The sequence below is a fragment of the Calidris pugnax genome, unplaced genomic scaffold (genome assembly GCF_001431845.1).
Source record: "Calidris pugnax isolate Ruff unplaced genomic scaffold, ASM143184v1 scaffold17, whole genome shotgun sequence".
Taxonomy (NCBI): domain Eukaryota; kingdom Metazoa; phylum Chordata; class Aves; order Charadriiformes; family Scolopacidae; genus Calidris; species Calidris pugnax.
In genome coordinates, this window is record NW_015090794.1 from 12,224,345 (window position 1) to 12,238,496 (window position 14,152).

The following is a 14,152-nucleotide window of genomic DNA, read 5'->3' on the forward strand; positions in this document are numbered from 1 at the left end:
GGATGTCCTCCTGCACGCACAGGATGTCAAGCTGCAGTTTCAGGTTGGCCGGAGCCCGCACCGGCAGAACCTCGGTGTTCAGTTACAGGAACACAGGCAATCACAGCTCGTGGTAAAACTTCTTGTAAATACACCAGGAAATCGTTGTGATGAGCCATGAGTAGAGGCTGCAGGAAGCTTGCAGGAGATGCCCTCACCTCTGTACTTGAGCGTACGAAAGCCACCTGTGTTTGATTAAGGTGCAGTCTCGCTTTCGGGGCTAACTGGATATTCTTTCACAATATTTTTTACAAGCCTTAAATTCCTGTTAGGGGATGAGCATTTGCTAGATGGGCAGCCAGATAAAAACATGCTTAGTAAGAGCTGGTGCGTGTTCTCTCCAGGTAGGCTGTGTAGAGGGGTTAATGGCAGCGCAGAAGATGGCATGTGTCCTGTGGCACCATGTGGCACCTGCGTGTAGATCTCTTGGATGTGGGGGTTACCAGATCCCGGGATCCTGTAAGACTATTGGTGTTGTGAAGTTGGCCAATGTTTTTGCGTGGCATCAGCCGTATCAGTGCTGCTGAATGCTGGGTGTAAAGTTTTGGGATATTCTGTAACTGTGATTTTTAGAGGGTGCCTGGTTTGAGCCCAGTTCTGTGCTCTCTGAAGTCGCTGAGAGCTTTCCCGTTGATTCTGCTGAAAAAGAGGTGTTAATACAGTAATGGCACATAATAAAATGAGTTGTTTGTAATCTTAGAGTGTTTATTTACAGCGATACTCACTTATTTTTTTTCTCGTCTGTTTCAGCCAAACAAACTTGTTCACCTTGGAGCTACAAATATCAGTGATTTGAGATTTCAGCTCGTCCCCCATTGTTCCTGCGCAAGCAAGGACCAGAAAAATGAACGTCCAAGGGAAAGGCTTTCCCTTGGACCTTGGAGGAAGCTTCACTGAAGATGCTCCGAGGCCGCCGGTTCCTGGCGAGGAGGGGGAGCTGGTGTCCACGGATCCAAGGCCAGTTAGCCACGGTTTCTACTCCGGTAAAAGCGATGTGGTTAGAAATGAGACGTCGACGGCAACCCCGCGGCGCTCCGATTTGGATTTGGGGTACGAGCCCGAGGGGAGTGCTTCGCCAACTCCACCCTACCTGAAGTGGGCCGAGTCGCTGCACTCCTTGCTGGATGATCAAGACGGTATCAACCTCTTCAGGACTTTCCTGAAACAGGAGGACTGCGCGGATCTGCTGGACTTCTGGTTTGCCTGCAGCGGCTTCAGGAAGCTGGAGCCCTGCACGTCTAACGAGGAAAAAAGACTCAAGCTGGCAAAAGCCATTTACAAAAAATACATCCTCGACAACAACGGCATTGTGTCCCGGCAGATCAAACCAGCCACAAAAAGCTTCATCAAAGACTGCGTCATGAAACTGCAGATTGACCCCGACATGTTTGACCAGGCCCAAACGGAGATTCAGTGCATGATAGAAGACAATACCTACCCTTTGTTCCTCAAGTCGGATATTTATTTGGAATACACGAGGACAGGTGGGGAAAGTCCAAAAATTTATAGCGATCCCAGCTCGGGGTCCGGGACAGGTAAAGGGCTACCTGGTTATCTGCCGACTCTGAACGAGGACGAGGAGTGGAAATGCGACCAAGAGGCCGAGTCCGAGGCCAGCCGGGACTCAGCACCCTCCAGCAGGCTGACGCAGAAGCTGCTCCTGGAGACGGCCACCCAACGCGCCGCCTCGGCCCGGCGCTACAGCGAGGGCAGGGAGTTCAGGTAGGGGAGCGCCGGGGCAGCGTCCCCTCTGCGGGGTGTCTGGGGGGACAGAGTGGGGAGATGCCATGGGGGTGATGGGAAGCCTTGGAGAGGACCTTGGGTGGTGGGGAGGACCTTGGGTGGTGGGGAGCATCCGCACAGGTTGCTGTCATGTTTGGTGGAATCCAAAGCTTTATTTGAAATTGGTCGCGGGTTTGGGTTATATTAAGGGTGTTCCTGTCTGATGGCCCCGAGTCATCCCTACAGCACGTTCCTCACCTGGGGAGGCTGCTGCTAAAGGCAGGTAGGGCTTGGTGGGCAGTGGATGTCCTCCTGCACGCACAGGATGTCAAGCTGCAGTTTCAGGTTGGCCGGAGCCCGCACCGGCAGAACCTCGGTGTTCAGTTACAGGAACACAGGCAATCACAGCTCGTGGTAAAACTTCTTGTAAATACACCAGGAAATCGTTGTGATGAGCCATGAGTAGAGGCTGCAGGAAGCTTGCAGGAGATGCCCTCACCTCTGTAATATATATATATATATATATATACCTCAGTGAAATGGGATTCACCGTACTCCCTGATAATGGTATCGCTTTGCACATGACATTCCCAGCGCTGAATTCTAGTGGTGTCAAAGTCAGAATCGCCAAATCCACTTAAAACCATTCCCTGCTGCAGCTTTTCCCTTCATCAAAGTAATTGCTGTTGGGTTGGTTTTTTTGTTGTTTGGTCCTGCACGCACAGGATGTCAAGCTGCAGTTTCAGGTTGGCCGGAGCCCGCACCGGCAGAACCTCGGTGTTCAGTTACAGGAACACAGGCAATCACAGCTCGTGGTAAAACTTCTTGTAAATACACCAGGAAATCGTTGTGATGAGCCATGAGTAGAGGCTGCAGGAAGCTTGCAGGAGATGCCCTCACCTCTGTAATATATATATATATATATATATACCTCAGTGAAATGGGATTCACCGTACTCCCTGATAATGGTATCGCTTTGCACATGACATTCCCAGCGCTGAATTCTAGTGGTGTCAAAGTCAGAATCGCCAAATCCACTTAAAACCATTCCCTGCTGCAGCTTTTCCCTTCATCAAAGTAATTGCTGTTGGGTTGGTTTTTTTGTTGTTTGGTTGGTTGGTTTTTTTAACTGGAGAAGTTGCACAGTTTTGCAGCCTGTTTTTTTTTCTGGGTCCCCCACCCACTTCCAGCCAACATGGATTTTGAAACTTGCTGAGAGCTCAGTTAAAATTCCAGACAATTAACTTAGCAGGGAGCTCTCTGGGATCAATAAGCGTGTGTGTGTCTAACCTTTGCTGAATCAACAGAACCCGGCCAGAACACATTCCTACTTTTTTTTTTTTTTTTTTTTTTTTTTTTTTTTTTTAAATAAAATCTCCTTGTTTTAAGACCTGCTTAGGCTAAAATCTGACGCTTTGTGAAGGTTACGAAATGAAGTAGCTGAACTGTCCTCTTCAAAGGCGCCTGCCTTATGAAAAGCATTTCTGTGTTTAATCTCCCTCGGCCGTCCCTTTAGGCTGGCAGCTGGAAACGCATCCCGCCCCACGCGAGGTCTCGGCGCCTTTCAGCTGGCGAAATGTTTTCGGTTTGATTCTTGTTTTCTTCTAGATTTTTTTGAGGAGGGGGATGTTGCATGTGGAGCTCTTGGGGAAAGGAAGTTTAAAAAAAAAAAAAGGCCGGGGGGGGGTAGAATTCACGTGGACTCCCGCTGTTTTAATCAGGAGTCGGAAAAACAAAATCCCAGGGTCCTGGGACTTTCCTGTGGAGTTAATAAAAAGCTTGAATGTTTCTTGAAGTGTGTTTTCACTGAGCAGTCGGGTACTCACCATAAGCGCAGGATGAGAAAAGTCTACCATTTAAGTATTATTATTATTTTTTTAATTTAAGCGATAATGGCTTTAAGATTGAAAATAACTTATTTGAGGTTCAGCTGTGTTTAGTTCCCTTATTGGAGCAGGTAGCAAAATCCTGTGTGCAACACAGGAAAAAAAAATGCACTTTACCCATTATTTCAATATATCTGTGCCAGGTTTTAAAATGGTTAAGAAACATGCTATGAAATAGAAGTATTCCGGAGTGGAGTTCCTCGGTCTTGGGCGTTTTCATACCAGGTTGGAACAACGTGAAATAAATCTTTACCTGGGGGATGGAGGTCAGAAAAAAAACGCCTTACTGTTAATTTATAGTGTCCAGCAGCCTGTCATTGTGGCTACCGACGCTCCGCTGACCTGTGCGGTAGGGAGGCATGGAAATGTTTACCATTCTCACCAGAGCAGCCCAGAGTAACTGAAGATAGCTGATTTATTTTAATTTTTTCAATGTTGGTATGTTAGCTCTAGTAGCGTCCAGAGCATTGCCATGGAAGATGCTGCCAAACTGTGCAATCTCCGCATTTTTTATTCTAAAAAATCCGCTGAGATACTAATTTATGAGGTGACTGTTGCTCTTTGTGCAAGATCTTGTGGTTGAATTAACTTGCTTCCCGGATGTTGTATAGCAATAGTTGTCTTGAACGAGCCGGTTTTTAAGCTGTGGCGTCTTTATCCTGCAGACTTTTTTTTGTGTTCCTTTACTTTCTCACCTGAGTGACTGTGCTGGGCGCTGGTGGAGCTACTGGCAGCAAGAAGCCGTAGCTGCGTGCAGCGTTGGAGAGGCTGAGTCCCAATTTATTTTGAAAATTTCCACAAACCTTTTTATTTTTCTTGCGTATGTGGGGAAGAATTTCTCGTTTCTGTTCTTGAGGGAATGTTGAAATAAGCTGTTTTGCATTATATCTGAGGGACTGTTTAATCTTCCCAAGATTGAACTTCTATTCCTTGGCTTCCATGGAAACCCTAAATAAAGAGGAATCTGAGCAAACGCAATAGAAGTTATTTCTCTGTTAACAAATGAGCATCTTGAATCGGGTCCAAATTTTTTGCAGCAGAAAGTTCATAAATCTCGACACGGTAGCTCTGCTCTGGGGAGAGCAAATGTTAAAAATTCTTCAAACGGCAGAGGACAACCCGATTAACGGGGGATATTTTGAAGGTGTGCAAATGTGCGTGCGTATGTGAGACTATCCCGAAGCCGAAAGCATCGCCGTTACCCACTGTGTTTTTGTATGTGTAGGAAAAGGCCAATAGTCATTATAGTTAGGCTCCTGCAAATTAATTGGACATTGGTTATGGATCAGTGAACTTCAAAGAGGGTAACCCCCGAAGATCTCGGGCATTAACTGGCAGCTTCCGAAAGTGACACTAACGTGGTTGTGAGGGTGGCTAAATCGTTCATTAACCTTCTTCTGACACGCCGGGATGGCGTTCCTCGGATCCGGAGAGCAGAAATTAAACCTGTGCCTGAGAACCGCCCTGCAGCCTGGGTTTCCAGCGCTCCGGGAAAACACACGCGTCTTAAAAAAGCTGGAAATTTGGTGTTTGGTGGGGAAAGCTCCCAGTTGTGTCTTTTGTCAGGGTGGGCTTCTTCCGCCATCTCTTTAGCTTTGCATCAAAAGGGGTTCCCATCCTGCTCCCAAAGCGTTGGGGAGCAGCACTCGCAGCCTTTGCTTTCTTCTCGTGGTGGAAAGCAGTAAAGGTGTATGGTGTTACATATGAGGAGCTCTGCTTTCGTCTCCTCTGAAAGACCAGCAAGCTGGAGATGTATCATAGAATCATAGAATGGTTTGGGTTGGAAGGGATCTTAAAGATCATCCAGTTCCAACCCCCCTGCCATGGACAGGGACATCCACCACTAGGCTGGGTTTCTCAAAGCCCCATCCGGCCTGGCCTTGGAGGTTGGTTCTGGCAGTTGTTTCGGGTTTTGACCCGTGTCATGGGGTACACAGTGTGTTGGAAAGGAGACCTGGAGGATGGTGATGAGAGGACATGTGGTGGTAGGTGAGATCTCCAGTTGTTGGGTGCTGGAGAATGTTGTGGTAGAGCTGTTAGGCTCGGATGGAGAAATTTTCCAGCACGGGCTTTGATATATGTGTGGTTTGGGCTTTTTTTAAAGGAAGCTGTCTACATGAGCTAAGCTTTAGTTTCCAGAGTGCTGAGCTGACTAAGCTCATGGCATTTCACAAGTGGTGGTGCTTCAAATGAAAAGGATGGGTGATGCCACCAGACGGTTCTCCACCGGGGCTGGGTAGAAATCACCAGGAGGGTCCTCATGCTTATGTTCATGTACTGGCAGCCTCCCTGGATACGTGTGGGAGCAGCTGTCCCCAAAATGTACAACCCACACTTCTTCGTAATGGGGTACACAGAGAAAACAAGTGGAAAAATGACTGAAGGAGCTTTTATAGGGATGTGACAACCTCTGGTCTGAGACAGTGCAACGACAGAACTGTAATGTGGGAAGGAATGGTGTAGGCTGGTGCAGGGAGGATGCGGGATCTCTCTGTTCCTTAGGCAGCATCAACGGTCCAGCGGTCAGAAGCTGGGCCTGGCTCACGAAGAAGCTGAAATTTAGCTGGCAGACCTAATTTTGAGGTTTGCTGCTTCGTTCGTAATTAAATATTAAATTGCGCGCTTCTGACTCAAGCCCGTGCGGTGAAGGAACTGGCGTTAATTGTACCGAACTGGTGTTAATTGTGCCAAACAGGTGGAAAACCAGGGATGCAGAATCACAAACGCTTATGCTGGAGCCATCTGCGTTTAGAAAATTTAAGTCACAAGTTATCATCTTACCAATGGTTCTTTTAACTGGGGAAGCAGCATGTGCGTGTTGGAAATAGGCTACTGAAGCTTCATGAGAGGTTGGTGCTGGAAATAAAACCAGGTACTGAGTGTTTTATCCCTGTTTAAAGGCAGAAAGAGTGAGTTTTGGACACTTAGCCTGAATTAAAATTGCTGGGCCCGTAAGAACACTTGTAATTGATACAGCCCCATTTGGTGTCTGTGACTATTGCCAAATTTAAAGAAAAATATGTTACCTAATAATGGTTTTGGTTCTGGGTTGTTCTGGAGAGAAGTTAGTGAGTCTAACGGAGAGGTGGGGTCTGATGCTAATAGCACTAAGAGGTAATTTAGTGACTCCAGCGCTGTAAGATATACAAGACAAAGACTGATGGTGTTTTTGCACAGAAGTTACGCCAGCTTTTTTAAATACATTGTTAAGCTGATGAAACTTCTGCGTGGAAATGCTTACATTAACAGTGTAAAGTATTTATACCGGCGGTTGCCAAGTTTTAAAATGGATTTTATTTGAAGAAGAATACCTTTTGTGCCCATAGCTTCGCCTCTACACAAATCAAGATGAAGAAGTGGCGTGTTTGTTGTTTGGTCATGGATCAGCGCTTTGGCTTCTTTTTAAAGACAGGTAGTTGAAGCTTTTAGCACCCTGTTTTGATAAATGAAAAGTATTTTCTCTCCTACCTTATTTCGCAGTGATTGAGTTTTATTTGGGCTATAGAATCTATTCTCTTACAAGCAGAAAAGGGGAGTTATATCCCCCTTTTTTTGGTGCTGGGGAGGTTCAGAGTGGACATGGAGGGGGAGAAAGTCTTCATGAGAAGCGCAATGCAGCTCAGGAACAGGTCACCAGAGGGGAGGGGATCTCCATCCTTGGAGGGCTTCATGGCTGGGTTTGACAGAGCCATGGCCCATCTGGTCCTGTTTTGATGTGCACTTACCATGAGGGCACAAATCATGAGATACTGTGCTTTGAGAACCCAGTTGGAAGTCAGGCTGGTTTGGGTTCTGCCCAGTTTCTGAAAAAATTGGGTGTTAAAAAGCTTTATGGGAAGCTGAGCTGATCACAAGGCACTGAGAAGTGCCTCCAGGAGGTGGGCCACAGGCTGGGTACACCTTGGTTTTGATCTGCCCTTCAACTTCAACTTGGCTTTATGTTTTAAGAGTTTCTTTGTTGTCACTATAATGGACTAATCCCTTGAATAATTAGTTACCATTGGACGTTTTAAAAATGACTGCTTCTTGGATGTTTTCCTTTAATAGTCTGTTAGATCCTGGATTTATTAACTATTGAGACAGACTGTGAAATCCTGTTACGCTGGGTTTTCTTGGTGGAAAACGGACTGAGAAGGGCTTGGGGGTGCTGGGGGAACACACGCTGGCATCGTGTTAGGGTAGAGCTGTTGACTTACCCCACCTTCCCAAGCCGTGCAAGAAGTCCTCCCTGCCCACTGGGATGGGTTGTTGGCTGCTGGAACACGCCACAGTTGTGGGTCATCCCTAGATTTGGGCCTTCAGAAGGTGTTCCAAGAAGTTAGAGTGCTGTGGCTGCATGGTGCAAGGCCAGTTGTACAGTCACCGTGCATTTAAATATATCACGGACCTGATTTTATTAGAATTGGTGGGAAAAAATCTAGTTTCAGAAGTGGCCGTATGTGTAGTGCACAAAATCACCATGTTTAAAAAAAACCACTCAGAACGGAGGTGCTGATATCCTAAATCAGTTCCTGGAAATATCATTGGATTATTAGGCTCATCCTTAAATCCATTAAGCAAATTACAGTTAATCAGTCAAATAAAAGAAGAAAGATCTTTTGCAAGGCCCTGTCTTTTGAGCCACCATGCAGAAGCTGTAGTAATATTTTAATTTTCCGTCTGTCAGTGAATGTATTCAATCACTTTGCTTCCTTATGTGGAGGATTTGAAATTAGAAACTGAGGTTAATTATCTGCATTAAATGAAATATGCGAAGCCCACAAAAGCAAAAACCTTCACGATTTGGTATGGTCTGTTAAGCCAGGCAGGCTGTTTCAGAAGGAGAGGGGTTATTTTTTCCCGGTTTTGTTCCGATTGAAGGGTTTTAGTCACAGTAATTGAAATGATTAAAAAGTCAAATTGCTGGTGAATATAATTCTGAGCATCTTTCTGAAAAGATCTGACACTTTGTTGAGAGCAGGGGTTTACTCGGCGTGGAGCAGCCGGTGCTGTGCTGTCCCGGCGCTGAGGCTGGTTGTCCTCGGTGCCTTCTTACCAACCTCTTCCATGGCAATGGGCTGTCAAAGCTCTGCTGCTGGGCTAGTGGAGGGCATTTGGAAGTGGAGCAATACCGGAGGAAATAAAATGGGTCTGATACCATCCATCCCAATGCCAGTAATTAGCTAATTGCTGCCTGCTTCACTTGGAAGTGCAGCTTCAGACTCTACAAAGAAGACAGTCCTCTTGGAGATACACCATCTCCAGTGGTCAGCTGGTTTTGGGGTGATTTGTTTGTCAAGAGGCTCGTGTCCGGTAAGGACAAGGACCTGTTGGAATGGGTCCAGGGAAGAGCCATAAAGATGAAGAGTGGGCTGGAGCACCTCTACTATGAGGACACACTGAGAGTTGAAGTTGTTCAGTCGGGAGAAGAGAAGGCTTCAGGGAGACCTCAGGCCTTCCAGGACCTGAAGGTGCCCTATAGGAGAGATGGGGAGGGACTGTCTATCAGGGAGTGGAGCGATAGCACAAGGGAGAATGGTTTTAAACTGAAAGAGGGGAGATTTAGATTAGGTATTAGGAAGAAGTTCTTTGGTGTGAGGGTGGTGAGAGCCTGGCCCAGGTTGCCCAGAGAAGCTGTGGATGCCCCATCCCTGGGGGTGTTCAAGTCCAGGTTGGAGGGGGCTTTGCGCAACCTGGTGTGGTGGGAGGTGTCCCTGCCCAGGGCAGGGGGTAGGACTAGATGATCTTTAAGGTCCCTTCCAACCAAAACCATTCCATGATTTTATGTCTTTCCTCCCGCTGCCATACACACGTGGCTCAGGGTTGAGCTACTCTACTGCTCACTGGGGGCAAAGATGCCCCTTTGCTGGTGCGGTCCTGAATACCCTGCTCATCACCTGGGCACGTCAGGAGAGGTTTCTTCTGGAGACACACGTTTTCTTGTTCCCCTCTGCCGTGTGCCAGAACAAGCTGCTTTGTCCCAAGTCACGCTCAGAAATTGCATTGCAGCAGGTCACGCTTGTGTGCAAAAGCAAAACCATCGTTACTCAGAGCCCAGGTCTGGGTTCGTCACTGATGTTACAGCAGTGATGAATTTAAGTAGAACCGTTGCAGTTTTAAGTCAGATTATCCAAATTCTATAAAACCCACGTGGAAATTGGATTTTACCTTTGAAGACTTCAGAGTATGCTTTTGTGGTAAGACTTGGAATTTTTGAGTCCTGTGGCCCCCAAAATACAACCTGTCCTTAAAGTACTGGCTTTAGAAGGTCTCAAGCTGATCTAAATAGCTAGCAGATTAATAGCATTCACGTATCCTGATGAAAAACAGCAGAAGGAGGGAAAACTATAGCTAGAGGAAAAAACCTCCTTGAAATATCCCAGTGAGACCTAGTGGTTAGCACCAGGACCTCACCTTAGTCCCTGGACCTACCTCCAGAGCCTGATGACCAGAAGCCACTGGGTTTTATTCTTCTTTCAACCCTCCGACCCCCACATATTCCCTGTCCTGTTGTAGTCAGGAGAGTCTCAGTTCTCTCCTTCTCTCCTTGTTTTTTTTCTGGAGGTTTAGGGTTTTTGTCTTTTATCTGCAGGGTGTGTTCAGAGAAATGCTGGTGCTGGAAGGAGAGTGGTAGGTGTGGGGAGGTGGGATGGTCTTTTTTTTAAGCAGTCCACGTTTAGGCTGGGTTAGCCCTGCTGGAAAACCATGCCCTTAGTGTTCAAGAGATTTACCCTTTTCGGTCATAAATTTTGGTCTTTTTCTTGGTGGGCCATCAGCTTTTCAGACTGGGGGAGATTTATATGGAAGAGGGGCTCCCTTGTTCTGCCATTGCTGCCAACCTGGTCCAGAAGGCCACTTTGGGAGCTCTGGCCAGTGCATGGGGATTCAGGTGGGACCTCCTGGGAATTACAGGTAGGATCCAGGGAGAGGGGTGCAGGGACTCCGTATCCAGCTGTAGCTACTGGGTTTGATTAACTTCATCCTGGCTCTGCCCCGCGGCGGCAAGAGCTGTAAAACCGTTTGGCACCAGACATGCAAATGAGAGCCGGGCTGAAGCGACTGTTACCCGCCAGGATCCCGAAAGAGGAATCAACAAATAGAAATTATTCTATTAGCAGGGGCAAAGTTCACAGGTTAACCATCATGTCAAATCAATGAAATACAGCCTTGATCTCCCGCACAAGGGCTTTATTGTGTATAAATAAGAGCGCCCGAGCAAAGACAGCAAGTTCTTGCACTGTAACATTTGCGGCGTGCCGAAGAAAGGGAAGCTCTGTACAGATTGCAGCCCGAAACGCCTCCTTCGGACATGGGCTTCATTCCTGCTTCAAAAGATTGTAAAACATGACCTTGGAACCTTCTTGCTCTCCTTATGGCCCTACCCAGATTGGATTTCCACAGGGCATGTATTTTCTATTTTTTTAATAAAAAGTTGGGGTCTTTGGCTAAGAAGCCTTGTCTTTGTACTTTTAATTCAGTCCATGTGACTGTCATAACGTTTATTTCTTAGGAAATGAAAAATGTTCCTTGTTGAGCAAAGCCACAGAAGGCGGCTGTTGGGTAGGCTGGCAACCTCAGGTGTGTGCAACATGTGTCTTCTGCTGATCTGCTCATGCTGGGTGAAGACCATCACCCCTTTGGTGCTTGGTCCAAGGCTCCACCAGGAAAAGAAAGGACAGAAGCTGCCTTCTTTGTGGTGGAAGTATTTATATTTAAGGTGTCTTTCAACATCTGCACATTCAGGGAAGCTTTGTTTTCCTCTCTGGGGAAAAGCTACTTTGAAGAGGCTCACTTGACCCTCCTTCTCCGCAAGATGGGCCAATGCTGGCAAAAATAGATGAGCTTGAAAAAGGGTGGAAACAGGCAGCAAAGCATGTGTCACTGCAGTGTAGGATTTGTCACCTTGTGGTTTTCCCCTCCAGATACACGCAGTGAAGTTTGTGACCCGGGGGTGATTTGGGTGCTGCCGGCTGGGGAAGTCAGCCCAACTGGAGGCATTTGAGAAGGTCGGGCATCCCGCTGTCCCAGAGTGGTGGCTTTGGGTCTTCCCCAGAAGAGGCTGGAGGAGCTTGCTAAAACTGACACATCAACCTTCCTCCTGCAGAGAGGAAGCTTTCCAAATGGGCATGGGAAAAACTTTCCTATGGTAATCCTGGAGATAACAGGTCATGCAGCTTCACCCAGTGGTTCTTGCACAATAACTTGTGGTCAGGCTGAAGTGTCTATTTTAGAAAGGCATCCAAGCGATGGGAGGTCACGCAGCATTTTTCTTATCTCTTCCCGTGGTGAGTTACTCTCACTGTTCTCAACATGTTCCTTATTGCTCCCTTCAGTTTTTTCCAGCTTCGTTTTCTAGCTGCTGGGTTTTGGTGTGGTTTTGCTCACTTTAGTGGCTCCAAATAACTTTGCATGTTTGGGAAAAAAAAAAAAAAAAGGAAAAAACCCAAACCCTACTGAATGGGTGTGAATGTTCTACTTAAGTGGCAGCGGCTTTGTTATGGAAGGCCCTTTGGTTTTATTAGACTTTTCAACCCTCCGGTCGACTGTTAAACAAGCTGTAGCTTGTCATGGTTGACAAACCTTCGCTCTGGTCTCAGACCTAACCTACCAGTTTAAAAGGCAGTATTCTTTTGTGTGCAGGTTTCTGGGTGGGGACCATCGGGCTTCTAAGGGAAATTAACTTGCGGCCTTTCTTCCCCCCCCTCAAATAAATTAAGTTTTGTGTTAACTGTTCTGTCACTTCCAAAGGCCAAAAGGAAATGTCAGCCTATGCTTTAGGTTTTTCTGCTACCTGAAGTACTCTGTTACACGCTGAGAGTGCAAGTAGGTGGGAATATGTAATTACATTAAAAACAAAACAGCTGCACGATCCAGTGTCAGCAGCTGAAGATAAAATGCAGAAAGTTTTTTTCGAATGATTCACCCGTAATTATTTAAAAACACGTTGAAATTTATTCTCCGGCTTTGGAGGAGAATTCTTGCAAGGCTGGCGTTTGCCATCCATGATGTTTATACACCTGAGTAAATGCCTGCCTCAGCAGTTTGTCGGTGCCGAGCGCTCCAGATCTAAATCCCTTCAAAGGGAAACCCAGCACACCTTTGTCTCCTGGCCTGGCCCTCTCCAGAGCTCTCGCCGGGGAGGTGGAACCAGTCATGGCAGTGGCTGGCACTGGGACAGGCAGGGTGCTGAGGCTCGCGCCGTTCTAATAACTGTTCCGTGCGGGTTTGCTCTCCCCAGGTTTAGGTGGCAGAGCTTGTAGCAGCTGGATAACGCACTGGTGGGGAGGTGGGAGGAGGCTGGGGAGCAGCAACCACAGCAGCCGAGGTATGGGCTGTGCCTGCTCACCTCTCTCTGCGTCCCTCCAGCACTGCGTGGGTCGTAGTGGTCAAGGGAAGAGGTGAAGTTCCTTTAGATGGTCTCTCTTGGAGGTGGCAGACTGGCGATGACCTCTTGTACTGATTTTAGGGTGCTGCAAGGTTCTGTGCTTTTCCTCGTGTCGTTGCAGGTGCTGGTGCTTTCTGCCCAACTGGGCAAAACTTGGTATTATTTTTATTTTCAGGAGAAGGTAGCCTGTGCTGGCAGAGGAGCATTTTTCACATGCTTCTCTCTCTCTCTCTCTGCGGTTGCCAAGGGGTGGGAAAGGTGCTACACTGGCCCAGCTGAAAATTGAGGGGGGGGTTGTTGTTGTTGTTTTTATGCTAACCTAGCACTCTGCACGACTCACTGGCCCAGATAAGCATCGGTGCAGGGCAGGGCTCTGGCCCGCGTGGCCGGGAGGGCAACCGGCACGGCAGAGGCTGTCACCACCCAGCGACCAACGCCTTGCAGTTTAGTTTCATCAGGCTCGGGGTGCGTTTTTCCTCCAGCGAAAGGCACGGTGCAGACGCCTCCACCGCAGCAGAGCAGGGAGAGGAGGGGAGGGATCTCCCACAGCGAGGAGATGCATCTCAGAACCATTAGCAGAGTGTCCTCGGCCCTGGGACAGTTCATGGGTTGAGCTCCACCGCTCCGTCACACTGCTCAGATGGAAGAGATGAGCAAATCTGAGGAAGGCAGAAACCCCAGCACTGGTTGTGGCCCCTGCAGCAGCAGCTTTAGTCAAGAGCTCAAGGAGGCTTTTCTGATCCTGCAGCAGTCTTGGCAGAAAAGTCATCTGGCCCCATCTTGGTCTGTTTTCCTTCCTTAGTGCCATGGTAGAGCTCCTCGCCTTGAGAGCTGGCTGTCCCTTGACTTGTGTTGGGCATTCTCAGCCTGGGAGAGGTGGCCTGTTGGAGCTGGAGTGAGCAAGCTAATATCCCACCCATTTCATAGTGAAGATCGTAGAGTCATAGAATGGCTTAGGTAGGAAGGGACCTTAAAGATCACCTCGTTCCAACCCCTCTGCCATGGGCAGGGACACCTCCCACTAGACCAGGTTGCTCAAGACACTGGCCTTGCAGTCCTCCGGTGCCTGCCCACAGCTCTTCCGCATGCTCAGAAGGGTTGGTGCATCCTGCAGCTCACTGATTGGCCTCCCCAGTGGCAG

General features: G+C 47.8%; 1 protein-coding gene across 1 annotated transcript in view; it reads left to right on the forward strand.

The window, feature by feature from the left end:
• The first annotated feature begins 792 nt into the window (after positions 1 to 792).
• LOC106884886 (axin-1) overlaps positions 793 to 14,152 on the forward strand; it is a 72,220-nt gene continuing 58,860 nt past the window's right edge. The window contains exon 1 of the mRNA XM_014936626.1: positions 793 to 1,761. Coding sequence (XP_014792112.1) covers positions 884 to 1,761 — 878 coding nt within the window. The 5' untranslated portion in view covers positions 793 to 883. The remainder of the gene's footprint in view (positions 1,762 to 14,152) is intronic.